The following is an 18,447-nucleotide window of genomic DNA, read 5'->3' on the forward strand; positions in this document are numbered from 1 at the left end:
GGGCTGAACCTGACAATATCTTTAGCTATGCTTATACCTACTAATAATTAACAACCAACATAGCCTTTATTGGCAAGAAAATAATGTTGCTTATCACAAAATCAAACGTTAATCCCAGTGATCTGTGGGGTGCATTATGCATTTATTCCTAAACTGGGGCTATTTGTTTTACAAATCACACCTTTAAAAAAAAAAGTCATTGTGAGAATTAAAATGCATTAAATCTTTTTTCTTTTCTTTTTTTCACTTAATCGAAGCCTATTGGAATTTTTAGACTTTTTTTTTAATATGGAAGAGAAATATTGCAAGTTATCCTGAGACTGCTATAAATGTTTCATACCTTGAATTATATTTCTCCTTCCCTCTCCTAATAGCACAATCAGTTTCAAGCCTTCTCCCTGGGCTATGTAGATCTAGTATGGATGAAGGACTATCCAGATAAATCACACATTACAAACTCCTGTACATCACAAGAAACCCACTCATGTAGAAGATTTTAATAATTTAAAGTAATAATGGTGACAACAATGTGTAGTTGTTTGTGTACGTGAAGCTGCTGCAGCAATACATAGAACTAGAATATTAGTTTCGTAAAACATGAATCCCAAAACATTGTTTCTTACTTTATCAGGATGAACAACAAGTACTGCTCTCCGGTAAACCTTCTTCACTTGTTCTGGACTTACAAGATCTGCCATGCTCACAGGTTTCCATTTTGTTTCTCCTTCCCATAGCACTGTATGCATGGTAGATAACAATGCTCTTATATTTCTCTCCTTCCCTTCAATCCATTCAAGGACCTGTGTAGAGAGATATAGTCCTGAATCAAAGGGCTAAGTTACTTTTACATTAACAGGAGGATGGAATTATCGCTATTAAACTGAAATCGCTTACAGACTGTTTCAAATTTCTGAAAAAAAGAGATTATTTCATCATATGGAAATCTCAAACTACTCTTTTGAACCAGGAATAAATACATAAATGCTACTATCATTATCACCATGCGGATGCTAACATTTTGAAATTAGAAAGAAAAAAAATGCAAAGTATCTTGAGAAGCTGCTATAGCATATTGACATTATTTATGCATGGCATACATAATTAGTATTGCATCCTAACACATCTCTGAAATTTTATTTTAAAAATTTCTAAACTATCTCAATGCTTACTTTTAACTTTTCAGGATCCATCTCTTTGGCCATTTCTTCTTTTCGCATCTCCGCTATTGTTCTGGGGCCCTTTTTGTCTCTATGAGCATTAAAACCTTGACCAGATAAGAGATCCTCAAAATCAGCAGACAGTTTGGGCTTTGAATCTTAACAGTAAAAGAAAAATAAGTATTATTTCTGATTTGAAGTATTACAATATTTCTCTAGCATGATCAAGTTACTACACATAGTTTGGAATTGGAATCTTGACAGTAAAATAAAAATAAGTATTACTCCTGATTTGAGATACAGATAGTCCTCAACTTACAACCACAACTGGGACTGGAACTTCCATCACTAAGCAATGCAGTCATTAAGTGAGTCATGCCCAATTATATGACCTTTTTTTGCCCCGGTCATTAAGCGAATCACGAGGTTGTTAAACAAATCCATCTTCCCTAGTTGACTTTGCTTGTCGGAAGCCCTCTGGGAAGGTCACAAATGATGATCACGTGACCCCAAGATGCGGCAACCATTGTAAATACATGCCAGTTGCCAAGCTCCCAAATTTTGATCACATGACCACAGGGATGCTACAATGGTCGTAGGTGCAAGGACTGGTTGTAAGTCACTTTTTTCAGTGCCGTTGTCACTTCAAATGGCCATTAAATGAATGGCCATAAGCCAAGGACTACCTGTATTACAATATTTCTCTAGCATGATCAAGTTACTGCACCACAGAACTTAAGCCAAAGAAGGTAATATGTGGGCATCTACAGCACAGCAAAACATGGGAAGGAGTTTACAGTTTTTCCTTCAGCGCCACTGTTGCAAGCAGAGCTCTCCACAACAGCATGTCACTGGAGATTCAATTACAGATCTCCCATGCAATGTATAGCTTAGCTCTGCATATATTGCCTTTTCTAGCCTAGCTCTGAATAAGATCCCTCTGCTTTGATTTACCAGATATGCCCAATTTGGACTTGAACTTGCTCGGCAGTTCAAACAATATGAATCTAATTATTTGTTTACATTTGATGAGTTCAGCTCTTTTAAGCTGAGCTGAACATGCAACTAAAAAAATTAATTATAAGTATAGTGCTGTAAAATGGTACACCTGGGTTTTGTTATTCTCCTCCCACATCTAGTGAAATTTACTGTAGAAAATAATATTATCAAGTATTAGAGTTTCCTATATGTAAACCATATCATTGGCAGATAGGAAAACTGGTAGCATCATAGCATATCTTACAGTGATTTTCACTTCAAAACCATGTAGCCTTCAGATGTTGTTAAAATTAAATTCCTATCAGCCCTCGTCAACATTGCCAACAATGAGGAACACTAGGAATTATAATCTAAAATCCAGAAACCCACATGTTGCTCATTCTTGACTTACGAGTCATTGGAAAGAAAGACAAAGCTAAACACTGGCTTATCATTATAAGCAGCAGCACCATTTCTGCAATAATTCAGCCACCCCCAAGCCCTTTACATGTGTTAGGACTGCCACTTCCCAGATCCCCAGTTAACCATTCCTAATTTGGGGAATTATATTTCCAAAACCGATGGAGGACATCTGGCTGGAGCAGACTGACATAGTGCCACTTTTAGGATTGGAATGTCTGGTTTAATTTCAGACATACCACTTACATTATAGTTGACTGAGACTTTGCCATGAAAATATCTCACTTTGGAATCTACCAAGCAATATACTATTTGTTATAAAATATAGTTCAAAAAATTAAAAGTTCAGTTACCAGAACTGCCTGATCCTTTTCCACGGTCATTTTGACCACCAGGTATTGCAGAAAAACTCACATTATAATTCGGCCTATTTTGCGGAGAAGAATGAGGCATGCTTTGTTGAGCTTTAGTCTGTGTTTGAGGCCTAGAGAATCCAGGGCCCTGTGGCCAGCTGCCACCTCCCATTGGCTGGGGAGATGGTTTCTGTGGTGATCCCATAGGAGGAAAAACCCCTCCCATTCCTGTAGGTGTATTGGGTTTGCTTGCAAAGGAAGGACAACCTGAAACATGAAGTAAAGCAATGTGTATTAACTTTGTGTTCAGCTTAGTAAGAAACCAGAATGAGAACTGCTATACCTATAACCAAGTGTGAAGTCTTGGGAGGTAGTAAATAAAATACCAAATTTCCAAGATTATAAATGCTAAAAATTATTGCACTCTGCAGTAGGCTACAGGTACATAGATCTTATAAGAGAAATTTCCTGATAGATTTGGGAGTAGGAGTGGAGAATGGCTGCGCCCTTCAACTCCCAACTTCTCCAGAAGAAAGAAAATGATATGTCCCATTACTTTCAAGTGCAGGATAAAGTTGTGGTTGATTGGCTGCTGGGGGGGGGGGGGGGATCAAAACAAAATGTCATCCAGTCAGCTCAAATACATCATCAAGACACTTGTTCATCATACTTAATGCATCATTCTATTCATTAAGAATATATTTTAAGAGGTCATCAAACGAAATCCTAACATTTTACTTTTACTTGCATCTTTATATCATTTCCCTATTACTGAATTGTGGCATATGGTTTTTAGTGGCCTGGCATAGCTGCTGTTCTGCTGGTGTGAGTCAGCAGATGGAGTGAGGAAAAGGGAAAAGCAGCTCAATTTTGATATTGAAGGATATCTGTGCTGTCATGAGGGCTGATGAGCTGACCCCTGCTAGCCAGAGCTGTGGTGAAGAAATGTAGAAGCAACAGTCCAATTGGTCCAGCCTGGCATATAGGTGTTGGGAACTAGAGCCCTGGGGGAGCACCCACCTCCTCAGTTTCTGGGGGACATGCTGCTGGTCTGACCCAAAATTGGAGGAAGAGAGAGAGGAGAGGTGAGAAAAAGACTGCACAAAATGGAATGGCTGGAGACAAAAGTTGGAGAATGAAGTTATGTGAATGTGTAGAACAGTTGCTAGTTGGGGAGAGAAAAGAAAGGTCTACAGGAACTTCCCTGGAAGCAGGGAAGTGAAGTCCCAGAGCAAGAACATCTTCACCAAGGCCAAAGACAGGAAGGAGGGACCCAGCTGGCTGCAGATGGCATCTTCACACAACACCCAAGACAGGAAGGACAGATTCATTGGTCATTGGTAAAGCCCTGGTCTCTGGGGAAGGACTGGGCAGAACTGGACAGAAGACCCTGAGAAAGGTTCTTTCCCCAATGGAGAAGCAATAGGTGTTCAGCTGAGCAGATCCAGGAGAAAGTCAAGCCATGTTGAGCACATTACAGTAAATCCAACCTATTCCTTTCTTTTCATTCTCTTTTGATAAGCCCAGAAAAGGGGGAGGAAGCAGGAGAGCTAGAGGGGGATATTCTCTGGGAGGGAGACTTGGGAAGAAACCTGGCACTGGTGAACACCAGGATTGTGTTGTATATACCTGTTGTAAATAAATGCTGTTAATAGCTTCACTGTAAATAGTAAAAAAGCATAAAAGCCTCCACAGGCTTGTTTTTCTGCGTCAGTTGCCACCCTTGCAAAGGAAAATACACCTTCAGTTCTAAAAGGACCCCATCACACTGTGACATAAGTAAAAAAGGTAATAACTACATCCCATCAATTATATATTTGGCCTTGATTCTGCAGACAAACAGAAAATTGACCAAGGGAAGCAGGGCCCTTTTTTCAACATCAATGGGAAATTTAAACAAATGAGGCAGCAAGCAGCAGAGAGGAGTGGAAATTCAACTGTTACTATCATAATAGACTTTAAGGATTAATGAAAAAGTGGGGGGTTTAGAAAAGGGGAAGAGGGTTGAAAAGGTATTGAAAAACCGACAATTCCATGCATCTTATGTTCAGTTGATTGGGTTGCATTGATATATGTTATCTACTCAATTCCTCAGTTGTGTTTGTTTAGGTGCACGATTTTTCTCATAGAAAATTAACCCTGCAATGTTAGCCAGAATGAGATATGTGACTTCTAATTGCTCCACTTTTAGATAATATACTGGTCAAGATCATTAATCATACTATTCATGTAATATATTCAATTATCATTTAAAAATCTGAACGTATAAGAATTCCTGCCCCTAGATATTATGTGATTAATCATCACAGATTGCTTGAACTGATTCTGGAGTCAATTATATAGGTCTGAAGGGAATCACTGCAAAGCCATTCACACCTAATTCAGACAAAACTTTGGACAAAACTTTGGACAAAATGATATCATAGTCTCTCTCTATCTCTCCTAGAAACTCATCCCACTGGGCTACCAAGGGAATCAGTGCCAAAATCAGGTCAAATGAACTCCACCCATTTCAGCATCTTCTCCAGAAGAAGTCATAAGACTATAATTATTTGGATATTCTAGCCCCAATGATCATTTTTCCAGCAATAAATTCAATATAGATGCCCTTAATAAGTTTTTTTTTTTTTACAACTCTTTCAACTACATATAATGCCATGAGGTCAAGAGGCAAGCAAATCGGGGGCTGGTAAAAATCTACCATGCACATTGTCCAAAATTCAGAACTGAAAGACTAAAAATAACAGGTTGGAGCAGACCCATGAAATTCTGAGCTGCTTCAGAAGATCCCAGCATGGACATTGCTGTCTCCCCAAAGCTATCATTTGTGAAGTCCTTAACACCAAGTCCAATACCACTACTTTCTGCTAAGCAGCACACCTACAAAATCCCCAATCTGCCCCAGGCATCCAACACATGGTACACTCTAGATTGGCATTTGAATGGACAGGAAGCCTAGACAGAAGAAAAAGAATTGTTCAGAATTCTCCTTCGAATTTAGATTAGAATTTAGAATTCTAGTCTAGACTACGAAGAGCACCCAATTGCTTACAGTTCGTCTAGGACACCGTATGAAACATTTGGGGCTGGGGGAGCAGCAGTATTTTGTTATCTGCACTCATGGGTTGACTATGGTTATTCATTCTGGAGAAGCAGGCAACAGGCATTAATAATAGCATACGCCATATAATATGCACTTCTGAATATACATGTTTTTTGACCATGCAATCATCAGTCAACCTGCTAGATTTGCTCCAAGAGCCCCCAAGTCAGCAAAAGGATCCAGAGTCTGTGGTTTGGCTTGATGTGTGGGGGTGTTGTGCAGTGATCCTGTAGGGCTGGAAGCAGTTGATTTGCTCCCCATGCCTAGACAACGTAAGAAGAGAAAAAGCAAGTTTATGAAATATAATTTAATGTCCTCAGAGCTAAACATTGCACAACCCTACTACATAAACTAGTTGGTTATCTTAACACAAGCAAAGCATACCATTAATAGAATTGTAATTTAGAAATATATCTTTCTATAAAGTCTGCATAGAAGATATATTCAAACAACATGGTTGAACAAGTCCCAACAAATACTCAAATAACTTTTGACAAACCAGAGTAGAAATAATAAGAACTAGGTTGCTCCCTCATTAAATTTTGCTAGTAAGTGAACAGAGAATAAAGAAGTTAACAATTCTTGTTCAAAATTTAAGGTATTAAGGTTAAATGTGTTGTGTCCATTGAATAAGCATGTTTTCAAAACATAAGTAAGTTGCTGGAGGCTGATCTCTTCTTACATTCCTGACAGAAGTCTAATTAGTGAAGCTGCTACTTCATTTGGAGAGAGCCAGTTTGGTGTGTTGGTTAAGGTACCAGGCTAGAAACTGGGAGACTGTGAGTTCTAGTCTTGCCTTAGGCAAGAAGCCAGCTGTGTGACCTTGGCCAGTCATTCTCTCTCAGCCCTAGGATGAAGGCAATGGCAAACCACTTCTGAAAATCTTGCCAAGAAAACTGCAGGGACTGGTCCAGACAGTCACCAGGAATCAACACTAACTTGAAGGCACCCAAAAAAAGAAATACTGCTATGTATGCCACCTTGAGCTCTTGAAGGAAAGGTGGAATATAAGTCTAACAAACAAATAAATAACTACTTGGAAACTGATAAGGAATGTCACAGTTCTTAGGTGAACACATTTCACATAAATCATCTTAAACACATTAGAAATTAGTTTCAGACAAACCTGATTTACTAGGCCACTCCCAGTCCCCTGGAATATCTGGCTGAATGGAAACAGTTGGTGTACTGGAAGGACCTAAACAAGATAAACATTGCCATTTAAAATACTCCTTTCTCATATATTAGAGCAATATTTTTAAAACAGTAGTAAAAAGGGTTTGTTCATGCATTTGTTTTAACCTTTACCACATTGTTTCTGAGAAGTTCACAATGTGTCCTCATTAAGTAAATATATATGCAACTTTCTCAAAATGATCAGCTTGTGAGTACTAATTTCAGCAGAAATGAATACCTAACAATATTCAAAGTTCATTTTCCAGAAAATCAATACATATGATGTCATCTAGAAAATTCAGGTTCATGAACTTTACATAGGAGAAAGTTGTCATGCAATCCCTAGAGACTGTCATGCAACAGTGCCTATTAAGAATGCTTAAACCACAAGTAGCCAACATGTTGCCAATGGACACCAGTGTGCTACCGTGCTCCCAACTCCATATGACTTAATTTTTAAACATTGCAAACTTCAATGCTGCAGAACAAAGTGCTAGCTTCTAGCAACTTATTTATTTCTAAGAATGCATGGAGGCAAAATGCATACATATTTATTCAGGAGAAAGCATTGTCTCCTTCAACCAAATTTGCTCCTTCCCAATTGTGTATAGTGGAAGGATAGATGAAACTGCTGTCCAATAAAATCTGAGGGACACAACTCCCTGAATATTGGCCATGCTAACTGTTGTGTCCAGGTCTCTCAGGACCTTAGAAATTTTAGATTTTTTTTCATTTTTTTAATCCTTTCCTTGTCCTTAGCTGTGGATGCATAGCCCTTGCTTTGACAGTCTAGTACAAATCCTGCGGTGGATCATATGTGCTTAGCCTCAACCATTCTGAAATATTGGCAAGGTCAAAGATCAAAGAATGATTAGTGTGGAAACTGGAGTTCTCACTGCAGAAATATCAGTTATGCCAACAACCAACAGGTCATTGATGAAAATTGATTATTGATTATGTGCCATCAAGTCAGTGTTGACTCTTAGAAACCACACAGATTTTCTCCATGATGTTGGGCGAAAAGCGGAGGGCAAAATATTAAGCCATGGGAAGGGTTGGGAAAATAAGCACCCAATACTGTGAATATAAGAAGGGTCTCTACTTCATGTCAACAGAAGATGTCAACTACATAATGGAAGCAATAATTTCTCATCCAGCCATGCCACTTTGAGTGTCTGGGAAGGTTGAGCCAAATCACTGAAGTTGACCAGATTCCACATTTCTTGCAAATAAGATTGCAGTCTTATTCACATTTTTTAAAACATGAGAGTTTTCCCAAAAGGCTTACTGATACCACACAATTTTATACTCTTTGACCTGCAAACAATCTGAAGCCTGTGGTTTATTACTCTTAATTAAGTGAACATGGTATTTTACTGCTGAACAGATACAATCTTTGGTACCCTTTAAGGAAATTGGAAAATGAATAATTTTACTTGTTCCATGTGCAAATAATCTACATTTCGGGGGGGGGGGAATGTCAGCACTATTAATTGTTTTTCTCATAATTAAAAATAAAAAAAGACATCCTACCCATGTTAAAAGGGTCCCCTTGCACTGTAGGTGAAGGACTCCTTGCTGCTTGAAGAAAAGGATCACTTTTGGCATTTGATGAAAGAAAAGAGCCTAAAAGATCTGGGACAGGTTGCTTAGGACTACCCCCAAATGGGTCAAAGGCAGTTGCTGGAAAAAAAAAAAAAGTTAGTTCTAAGAACATGCTTCCCCTTCTATTCCAATTTTGGGCAATATACTTGTATTTTAGAGTAACAGTGTAATATTCCTAACTTTACATAAATTGTGTCATTAACAGTGAACCAAGAATGCCAAAACAAGTGTAACAATTCCTTTAATCTAACTGTAAAAATGGAGGGGGAGATCACAGCAGCCATTAGGGTGAGGAAAACAACACTGAACTCATGCTGTGGTGATGATAGATGACACACAGCTTTCAGCATGTACTAATCAAGAATGTATGTTGTCACAATGTAAATAGGCAATTCAGATTGCATAGGTAAAAGATTATATGTGTAAGGATGTGCCAGTAGGTGTCATAACATGTCCTGCCCGCTTGGCATATACAATCAGAAAAAGGAAACAGGTAAATAATAGCTGGTCAGTGTTATGACTGATTAATAGAATTCACAATTCTTTGGAGAAACCAAGCAACCAGAGTGGCAGTAGATGCAATCGACAAGAGCCTAACAAAGAATTCCTTGTTAGAGGTGGATTTTTTTCATCTCATAATCCTGATTCTCTCCTAGCTATCCTTCCACTGTTAAAGGATTACTTGTTGGGATCAAAATAATACAATGTGTGGTTCTGAACTAAACTGGATCTTATTATATCACACATATTCATTCTCTCTCTCTCTTAAAACACACGACTGAGTCAGAGAAGATTGAAGATTCATACAAGGAAATTCTCCCATCCTCTTATCTCCCACTGCAATCCTGTACCTATCGTGCAGAAAATCCAGAAACTTTCCTGAGTACCATAAAATTGGGGGACTGAAGAAACTGCTGGCAAATGGAGAAAATTGGCGAGAACTAAATGGAGGCACTTTACATCTCTGAGTTCTGAGGAGGGATAAAAAAATGATTCTTCTATCCACTTGTCTTAAAACATAGCAATTGGTAGTTGTCCAAACTAATAATCACAGAACAGTAATTTACAGATCCAATGATCTGTACAGATCCAATTTACAGATCCACAGCTCTTTTTCATGAAGAATCTTGTTTAGCAACAATTGCTTAAAGTAAATTTATTTGTAAAATAATGTTATGGTTAAGCTTTTTTACCTTCTCCTACTCTTGGGGACAAAGATGGGGATGCTGAAGTTGCAGGCCGCCGTGGAGTTGACTGTGCGGAACCAGTTCCACCCATCTGAAAGACATCTTCAACAGTTCCCTGAACACCTTGGCTTAGTCCTCCAGAATTTCCAACCCCAAAGAGGTCACTCAGCAAGTCTGAGTTAGATGGTGGTGCAGTGGCTGCTGCTGGATAGTTCATAGGGGTACCATCCAAACCTAGAAGGTCCACATCCTCTTGTGGAGGTGGGCCTGGCTGCTCTTGATGCTTTTTGCTGTGCTTTGAAGTACCGTGAATTTTGTCAGTGCTAGTGCTGCTGTGCTGACTGGAGAGGGATAAGAGTTCATCATCAGATTGCTCGCTTTCTTCGTGGACCAATGCTGCCCTGTCCTCAGAGCTGGGATGGGAACTGGTTCTTTCTAGCTTTTGATCTAAGTAGTAAAAACAGCTCAACATTAGCTAGCAACTTTGTTGATCTTCTAAGGCAGAAATAAATCCTTGAAAAAAAAGTCATATGTGAAAGCAGACAATATTGGTAATAATAACAGTTATTCTTAATTCAAGTACTTCTTTAATTCTCAATGCACAATGGAATATCTAAAATATAAACTAATGTATGGTGTTTGCATTCAAGTGATTTTCCAACCATACATTACTATATACAAATAGCAAGAATAAAAACTAGCTGACTCAAAAATTTCAAATGAATTCCATGCACATGCCAGTATTAGCCAGTTTATTTTCTATAAATTAAAGGGTGCTTGCGGACTGTGGCATAATTACAAGCTCCCTGAAGACAGGCAGCAAGATGAAGGAGGGCAGGAAATTAATATATGAATTGTGAGTTCTGAAAGATAGATTACTTGAACAGAAATCATATGTACCTTGCCAGCTGAGAGATGACAAGAATGCACCCTGGCCAACATTCTTTAGGTTATCTTGCACTGCATCTACAGAACTTCTACCTATAATGTAAAAGGAGTCAAAATAAATCAAAGATGAGTGAATTGAAGATAGCCAAGCTTGATATTTTCATGAAAGCTGAAACTTCTACTCCAGTCTTTGGCCATGCTGACTGGGGATTTTATGAACTGGAGCTCATCATATTTGTGGGCACCAGGTTGGGGATAATACCCCCAGATGAAAATAATGCATCCCTTACCTGCCAGGGCAAGAGTGTCTTGATGTTCCTGATGTGATGAGAAAAGAATGCTTGGATTGATATCTTTTGTGGTGAAATTCTCCCACGGAGGAGTTAAGTCAGTCTGCCTATCAGTAGAATCTATTTCTATCTCCACAATGACATGGAAGAGTTGGGGATATTTTTCTGGTGAATCGCATGCATCCAGCTCAGGTCTAAAGATTGACAGAAAATTCTTCAAATTAAATAAAAGAAATGGTTTGAAGATGACCTGTTAAATCATATCTTGAGCCTGAATATAGTAGCAACAAGTACTTATACAATATAGTTAATTCTTTTTAAATAAAGTACTAATGTTACATGACGATAAGCAGGAAGTCCAATAGAATTTCCCTAGGAAAGATTCAACTAATGGTTTTGCTACACACTCAAGATTTAAGTATCTGGAGCCTTGGAGTAAATTTCTAATTGGAAACAAAAAGGGTGGTTTGGACTTGCAGTATCCCCAAAGTCCAAATGAGTAAATACAGAAAGTATTTCATAGATATCTGAAGGAAAAGATATATACAGTCCTTTTAGAGCAGATAAAAAGGTTCGTTCACATTTAAAGTTTTCTTTGATGAAAACCTATCTCAGCTTGAGACATTTTTACAGAAATCTATGACACAACCTAAACATTCACAGAAGAAGCCATGATCCTTCTAGCCTATTCAACACCTCTGCTTCTACAACTCGATTACTATCTCCTGTGTGTTACCTGACTTCTTCAGCTAACAAAAAAGAGAAATGGGGTCATTAGTGCATCTGAAATGACTGGAGTGGGATTCTCTGGCTGAGTTAGCAACATTAGCTTCTGTAACTACCCTAAATATATAGGGGCCGGTTTACATGCTTCTGAATGCTGAACCTTGATTAGCCTTGCTCACCACTCACATCTTACATGAATTATGTACAGTGTTCAACTCTAATGCAGAAGGATAAGCTTAAGTTAATTGTAAATGCCCATGTGGTCTAAACCTTACCATAATTAGCTGCTGTACTGTGAGTTTATTCAAATCTGCTGGTGCTTAATTTGATTTATTAATTATTAGTTTTGATATATTGAATGGTTTACTCATTTTTTTCTGCTGAATTTACTCCATTAACGCATTGTAATTATTCTCACACATTTATATTCTGTAACCTATTTTGAACAATTCCTGTTTTGGAGAAGGAAAGTGAAGTAAATATTTCTTAAATCAAATCTACAGTTTCCACTTGTTGGATTTTTGAGATAATTATTACAATAAGTGCTCATGTTTATGTATCAGGATGAACATTATGATATCCACTTATATACAGTTCAGTGCTCTAGGAATACTTACTTAGTAAATTTTAATACTGTTGTTCCCAGAGCTATGAATCCAGTGTGAAACTGAATCTGGAACATTTGTGTGTTTGTCATCTATAGGAAATATTAAAAACATAATTTTAAAATTAAAGAAAACCACAGCAAATTTCAGTTGTATATCATGGAAGAACTACTAAGTCAATTCTAATTCACTTCAGGTTATTACAATAGGCACCAAAAACAAACAACCAAAAAATTTAAGCAACAAAGGAAAACAATCATTCATTCATTTGTTTACTTAAGGTTTTATTCAGACTAGTGGCACATCTACATATTCCCCCCAAATTAGGATCAAGGTGCCTCACTAACTGTTCTTTAAGCACAGACCAGTTAACTAGGCCAGAAAACATTGGATTTTTCTGACTGGTTCGGGGCCAGATAAAAGCCATCTGATGCCCTAAGCCAGTGTTGTCCAAACTTGGCCACTTTAAGATGAGTGGACTTCAACTCCCAGAATTCCCCAGCCAGCCTAACAATAGTGCCCCTTGGCCTTTCCATTGCTTAACTGACAATAGACCCAATAAATGCTGAAAACCTAAGTCGAGTTTGGCAATGAAAGAGTTAAGGGCATGAAAGCAAGGGGAAAATACTCTAGGGTGCCCCCCTTCCACCCCCTTAGGGTGCCCTAAGCACGTCTTTATTTTGCTTAATGGTTGATCCAGGGTTGGAATTGTTGTGGAAGCAGTGTTTTTCATCTTACTCCTGCCGCAACCTTTGCTACATCCATGATGTATTGCTTCTGCAGCAACCATGGTAATGAATGAATCTACTCAGTTCCTATGTTCTGCTTTTGGCTGCTGTGACATACCCATCCTCTCTAGACATTGCTGACCTCCCTCCAAGCTGACTATTTTGGTTTATGCTGCTGGACTGATATGACCCGAGGAGTGGAATAACAGAACCAAGACTGCTAGGGAAAGCTGTAAACCAAGAATGCACTATAACATTACTTATATTTGTGACAGATGCTTTAACCATCTGGCAAAAATTGTCCCCCCCCCAACTCCTCCCATATTAGCACAACCCATATGTTTTCCCTATTGGCAGGGAAATCCAACTTCCCTTCAGTAAACTGTTAGGACAATACCAATCGTCATGTAGAGGCCAGCTATGTAGATAGAGCAAATTACATTGGCATACTTTGACAGACCTCACCTCTCCAGACTGAGAACAGCACATTAAACCAACTGTCTGGTTTTGCCATTAGTCATACTAACAAACAAAAAAAACCTTAAGATTTCAATAGAATAATTCTAAACATAACTAAATCTGGGTCCATTCTACTATATATACCTAAACCATCAACATAAATGTATGTTTCCAAGATGGCTAGCAAAGTAAAATCGAAATGCATAAAATTGAAAGCATACAAACTAACTCAAAAACTAAAACAATTCATATTTTGTCTAGTGCTCCCCTAGCCCCACTGCTGAGATTTAATGATACAGCATGCTGCAAAAATTCAGTGGCAAAACATTGAGATGTCATTCTTTAATTTAAATTACTTTATTCCCCAGACCCTAAAATGATGCCATCATTCAAGACATAGTGTCTGGGGCATTTTAGCCTTTAGCTAAAACAAAAAACCTTCAGTGCCACCTTTAGGCATTCAAAAATTTGCTATTCATGTTTTAAGTGACATCAAGCAGTTGTATGAACACAGTATTTCAGCAACATTGTTAGAGAAAATTTGTTCCTTCAGCTACCAAAGAGCTTTCAGTAAGAAATATCACAACTTTTCTAAATGTCCTTTTACATACCCTAACCCTTCAATCTGGGGAAATTATTCATTGCTCAGAGAACCTGTCTTTCTAAGATGTTTAAATCCAATTTTTATGACACAACATCAAAGTATTTTGGATCAGCTAATGATCTTGAAAGTTTAACCTTGCATTTAAAAGTATCAAGTCATACTTTAGCCTGAAGCCGTCCCCCAATGGTTGATCGCATATGGTAGAGAGAAACAACTACATCACCATGGACAGTGACTCCTACTGGAATAACAACTTTTCCTTCTTGAACACGGAATTCCCTAAGGAAAACAACAAGCAGAACATCTTACCTAAAGTAGTATTCACAAGGAATCATAACATAGAATTCACATTGAACAAAACATTGTAACCCAGCATAAACATTGCAGTTCAGTGTAGTTCAGTTGGGTGGATCCAAAAAAGTTCAATGCTGGGATTAAAATAAAATGCTATTTATTTTTATTCAGACTTCTAAATGTAATGATCATGCTATATTCTCAAAAATTGTTTAATAGATTATACAGACAACCATTCATATAACAAATTCTATACAATCCGCATGTCTTTTACTGCATCTACATGTAAGCTGTTTATGTTCAAATATTATTGTGTACTAAAATACTATCAGCAGGAGATGTGTGACATTCAAGTTGCTCAGAAGCAAAATCTAAACTTCAGAAGCAAAACACAAAATACCATCAAATGTGTAGAACATGTACAATGGATGCATGAAAGGATTGGCTAATTGATGTCAGTCTGAAGGGAGATGCATATGGATAGATGAATGTAAGATATCCTTCAAAGGTATGAGAACTTCAGGCAATTCTATCTCCCTGAAAGAAGCAGTAGCTGTTGAGATCAAATCAGCATCAATCATAATTGATTGAAAGTCAGGATGCCTAGGTCATATAGAATTAGCCCATGTGTCCTACTATGGGTACCCATATATATTAAATAACCAAACTGGGATTTTATTTGCACAATATTCACAGTCAATACAGAGGGACTCACTTCATTCTTTCATACTCCTGTGATGTTGTAAATATTCTGGTTTCTCCAATAAGGATGTCACAGAAAGGCCGGCAGCCATTTCTTTGCTTGTTGAAACAGGGCACTGGGCTGAGAAGGACTGATTTGATGGTTAGAGGCTTGCAGTGAGGCTGAATAGGTTTGTCTGCTATTAGATCACAAATATATCCTAAATACCTGCAATGAAAAAGGGGATTCAGAAGAATCTACTTGCATTACTGCTTGTACTCTTTGGCTCTACAGGGAATTTGGTTAATTTTTATAATGAAGTTTTTTCAACAGCATGTCCTACTGTCATGAAATAACTTCTTAATTTTTAATACATGCTTGCCAAAATTAAATAATGTCAAGAGTGCAAATCCAGTGAAGAATCCTTAGTTAGTCAAGGAAGAAAACAAGTAAAAATATAGATTTGATACATTTGACTTGAAAGCTACAGAAGCAAGCTCTTCCTGCCCTTAAGACAAGAGAATGAGTACCTAATATAGAAAAGTAGCAACAATTTGCTACTTAGCCTCCCATTTGTTGCTCCTTTTATGGAAACTATGAGGCTTCCCTTCCCTTCCAACAATTCATGTCTCAAGCTACCCATCAACCAGCTGGTTGGCAAGTTGCCCAGGAAGAGCACAGGTCCCAAAATAGGCTGCATGCAGCTCATGCTCAGCCTTGCCATAGAATCTGACTAGTTTTCCTTACCCTATTCCCCCACCCCACCCCATGTTTTATTTTGAGTTCCACTTGGGAAGAGAGAACCAGGTTTAGGAAGCCTGGTCTAGATGAATCTGTCTGAATAAGCAAATTTTCTACTTTTGAAAAGGTGACCACTTCCTATCTAAAACCATATCTTTATATTCTTTAGGAATAACTGAAGATTCTCATTCCCACATATTTTAGAATAGCCTAACTTTAACAGGTCTCACTCAAGATATGTTTGAGAAAGCAGATGTAGAAACCAGAAGTGTAAAGCCTTCAGTAAAGTTGAATGCTTGACACTATCATTGAAAACCTTTGCGGAACACTTGCCAAGCTTCAACCACTCAGCAAAATTTGAAAAAACTACTCCCATTGATTTCAGCGCAGTTAGGAAGCTGTTAGAGAGCCAGTTAGGTGTAGTAGTTAAGGTCCAAGACTAGAAACTGGGAGACCGTGAGTTCTAGTCTTGCCTTAGGCACAAAGCCAGATGGGTGATCTTGGGCCAGTCACTCTCTCTCAGCCCTAGGAAAAGGCAGTGGCAACATTTTGCCAAGAAAACTGCAGGCAATCACCAGGAGTCAAGCTGACGCAAAGCCCCCCACAAAAAAGTAGCTGTTGGTATTGAAGAGGGATGAGATTGACTAAAATCTGACTCCAAGAACTAAGGAAATTAGTATCCTCCAGTGTACATTGCACATGATTTGGCCAGTCATAAAATACATTTACTATACCTTCTGTGGGATGGCCAGAGTACTACTCCAGGTCTCTTTGAATTTAGCAATTGAATAGCAGAAGCTGGATTAGAGAAGAGATGACAGAAACAGAACATTGCACTGACCAGGACTGCTGACGCTACACGACCATCCTGTCAGACAAAATGCAAGACCATCAATGAGGAAAATTCCACCTTCCAAATGAGCCATGTTTCTGTTAAACACACACAAGATCCTATAAATAAGAGCTGCTCAGTGCTGCTTTGAAGCTAAAACAGAAGCTCCACAGAAACTCTTGAGATGCTTTCCTCTGAAAAAATGTTCATAGGATTAAATTGATTAAACAGAAATAAACATTTGACTGAGGTCAATACTAATCCATCAAAGGATGTTCAAGAAACAAGTGTAAAAAGAAAAAAAAAACTTACACAAGTCCTTCCTATACAAAGAAAAGACCACTGGATACTGACAGTGGAAATTCCTTCTGGTTTGGTGTGATGGAGGCATCCAACAATGGGTTAAAAACTAGACAGGGATCATGTGAGATATAGGGTTATTTTTATACTTGGCATGTGGCTAAGCTAGAGATAGACTACAACAATGGTGAACTTCATATATCGTATTAAACCATAATGTTATAAACCCATAAAGAGTGGTTCATGGATTAGTGTGATGCTTGAACCAGACCACAATAATCTTGCTTTAGTGTGTTGTGCGGATCTACCCATGGTCTTTCACAGGTCTATGGAATTTATTTTATCTTTATTTTGCTTGGAACTCTCTCAAGTCCCTAAGTAGATTTGTTTGATTGTTTAGCAAATTTATATAGTCATCCATCTACCTAAGGAACTCTGGGAGATGAATGGAAATAAAACAACCAATTGTACAGATCCACTAAAAAGAAACTGGGTTGAGGCCACTAAAAATCACATTATCAGCTCATCAAACAAACCACATCCATACCAGAATTACAACAACTTTCTGGCCCCAGTGCCTGGTGGAAGAACCAGGTCTTTATGGCCTTCCAGATAGGCAATGGGGTTGGGCCATCAGGTTGGATGAGCACAGAGAACTCGAGATCTCTGCTTGTCTTATAAGATTCTTCAGTTACACTGTCACTTTGGTTATTTTCTTTTGTTCTACTGTCCTAGCTATATCAGCAACACAGCTTAAGACATGCATGCCTCAGTATATGAGGGACAGCTCCTGCCTAAATCCCTTCATGTTGTTGCTTACTTTTTTGGGGCAGAAGCCACATCTTGAGCCTTTTCTGTGTATAGCTTCCATGCAAATTATACACTTCCATTAAACTCTACAGCAGGTGTATCCATTCTGAAGCCTTCCAAATGTTTTTAATTACCAACACTATCATCTCTAACCATTGGCCATGAAGGATGGAACTCAAGAATGTTGTAATCCTGAACATTTGGAGGCCATAAAGGTGTCTATTTTGCTGTACAGATGAAAGATTTGGGAAAGGAATGTGACAGAATGATCTTCCTCTCAAGATATTGAATTACTCTGAGTGCATCCCACAGCTGGATGCCATTCCCAATCAAACTGATTATCAGAGTACTGGACACTTACTGTCTGTAGTTTGAATGCTTCTGGTTTGTTGTGACGGACACATTTAAACCACACTCTAATAAATGGTGACTCACTTCTGGCATAGCTGGGAACCATCACCTTCTGATTTATAGTTTCTTTACTATAAAATACGTAAATAGATTTCTAA

At 38.2% G+C, this 18,447-nt stretch overlaps 1 protein-coding gene across 1 annotated transcript in view; it reads right to left on the reverse strand.

The window, feature by feature from the left end:
- DNAJC6 (DnaJ heat shock protein family (Hsp40) member C6) overlaps positions 1 to 18,447 on the reverse strand; it is a 42,598-nt gene that overhangs the window by 3,914 nt on the left and 20,237 nt on the right. Inside the window, exons 6-18 of the mRNA XM_025167775.2 lie at positions 16,731 to 16,864; positions 15,289 to 15,483; positions 14,441 to 14,558; positions 12,501 to 12,580; positions 11,158 to 11,351; positions 10,880 to 10,960; positions 9,986 to 10,426; positions 8,721 to 8,870; positions 7,138 to 7,209; positions 6,149 to 6,274; positions 2,909 to 3,175; positions 1,170 to 1,315; positions 624 to 800 (exon numbers count right to left, since the gene is read on the reverse strand). Of these exons, the coding sequence (XP_025023543.1) occupies positions 624 to 800; positions 1,170 to 1,315; positions 2,909 to 3,175; positions 6,149 to 6,274; positions 7,138 to 7,209; positions 8,721 to 8,870; positions 9,986 to 10,426; positions 10,880 to 10,960; positions 11,158 to 11,351; positions 12,501 to 12,580; positions 14,441 to 14,558; positions 15,289 to 15,483; positions 16,731 to 16,864 (2,181 nt within the window). The remainder of the gene's footprint in view (positions 1 to 623; positions 801 to 1,169; positions 1,316 to 2,908; positions 3,176 to 6,148; positions 6,275 to 7,137; positions 7,210 to 8,720; positions 8,871 to 9,985; positions 10,427 to 10,879; positions 10,961 to 11,157; positions 11,352 to 12,500; positions 12,581 to 14,440; positions 14,559 to 15,288; positions 15,484 to 16,730; positions 16,865 to 18,447) is intronic.

The sequence above is a fragment of the Python bivittatus genome, unplaced genomic scaffold (assembly GCF_059951505.1).
Source record: "Python bivittatus isolate LINGU-HERP-01145 unplaced genomic scaffold, Pbiv_v1 ctg000700_np1212, whole genome shotgun sequence".
NCBI classification, from domain to species: Eukaryota; Metazoa; Chordata; class Lepidosauria; order Squamata; family Pythonidae; genus Python; species Python bivittatus.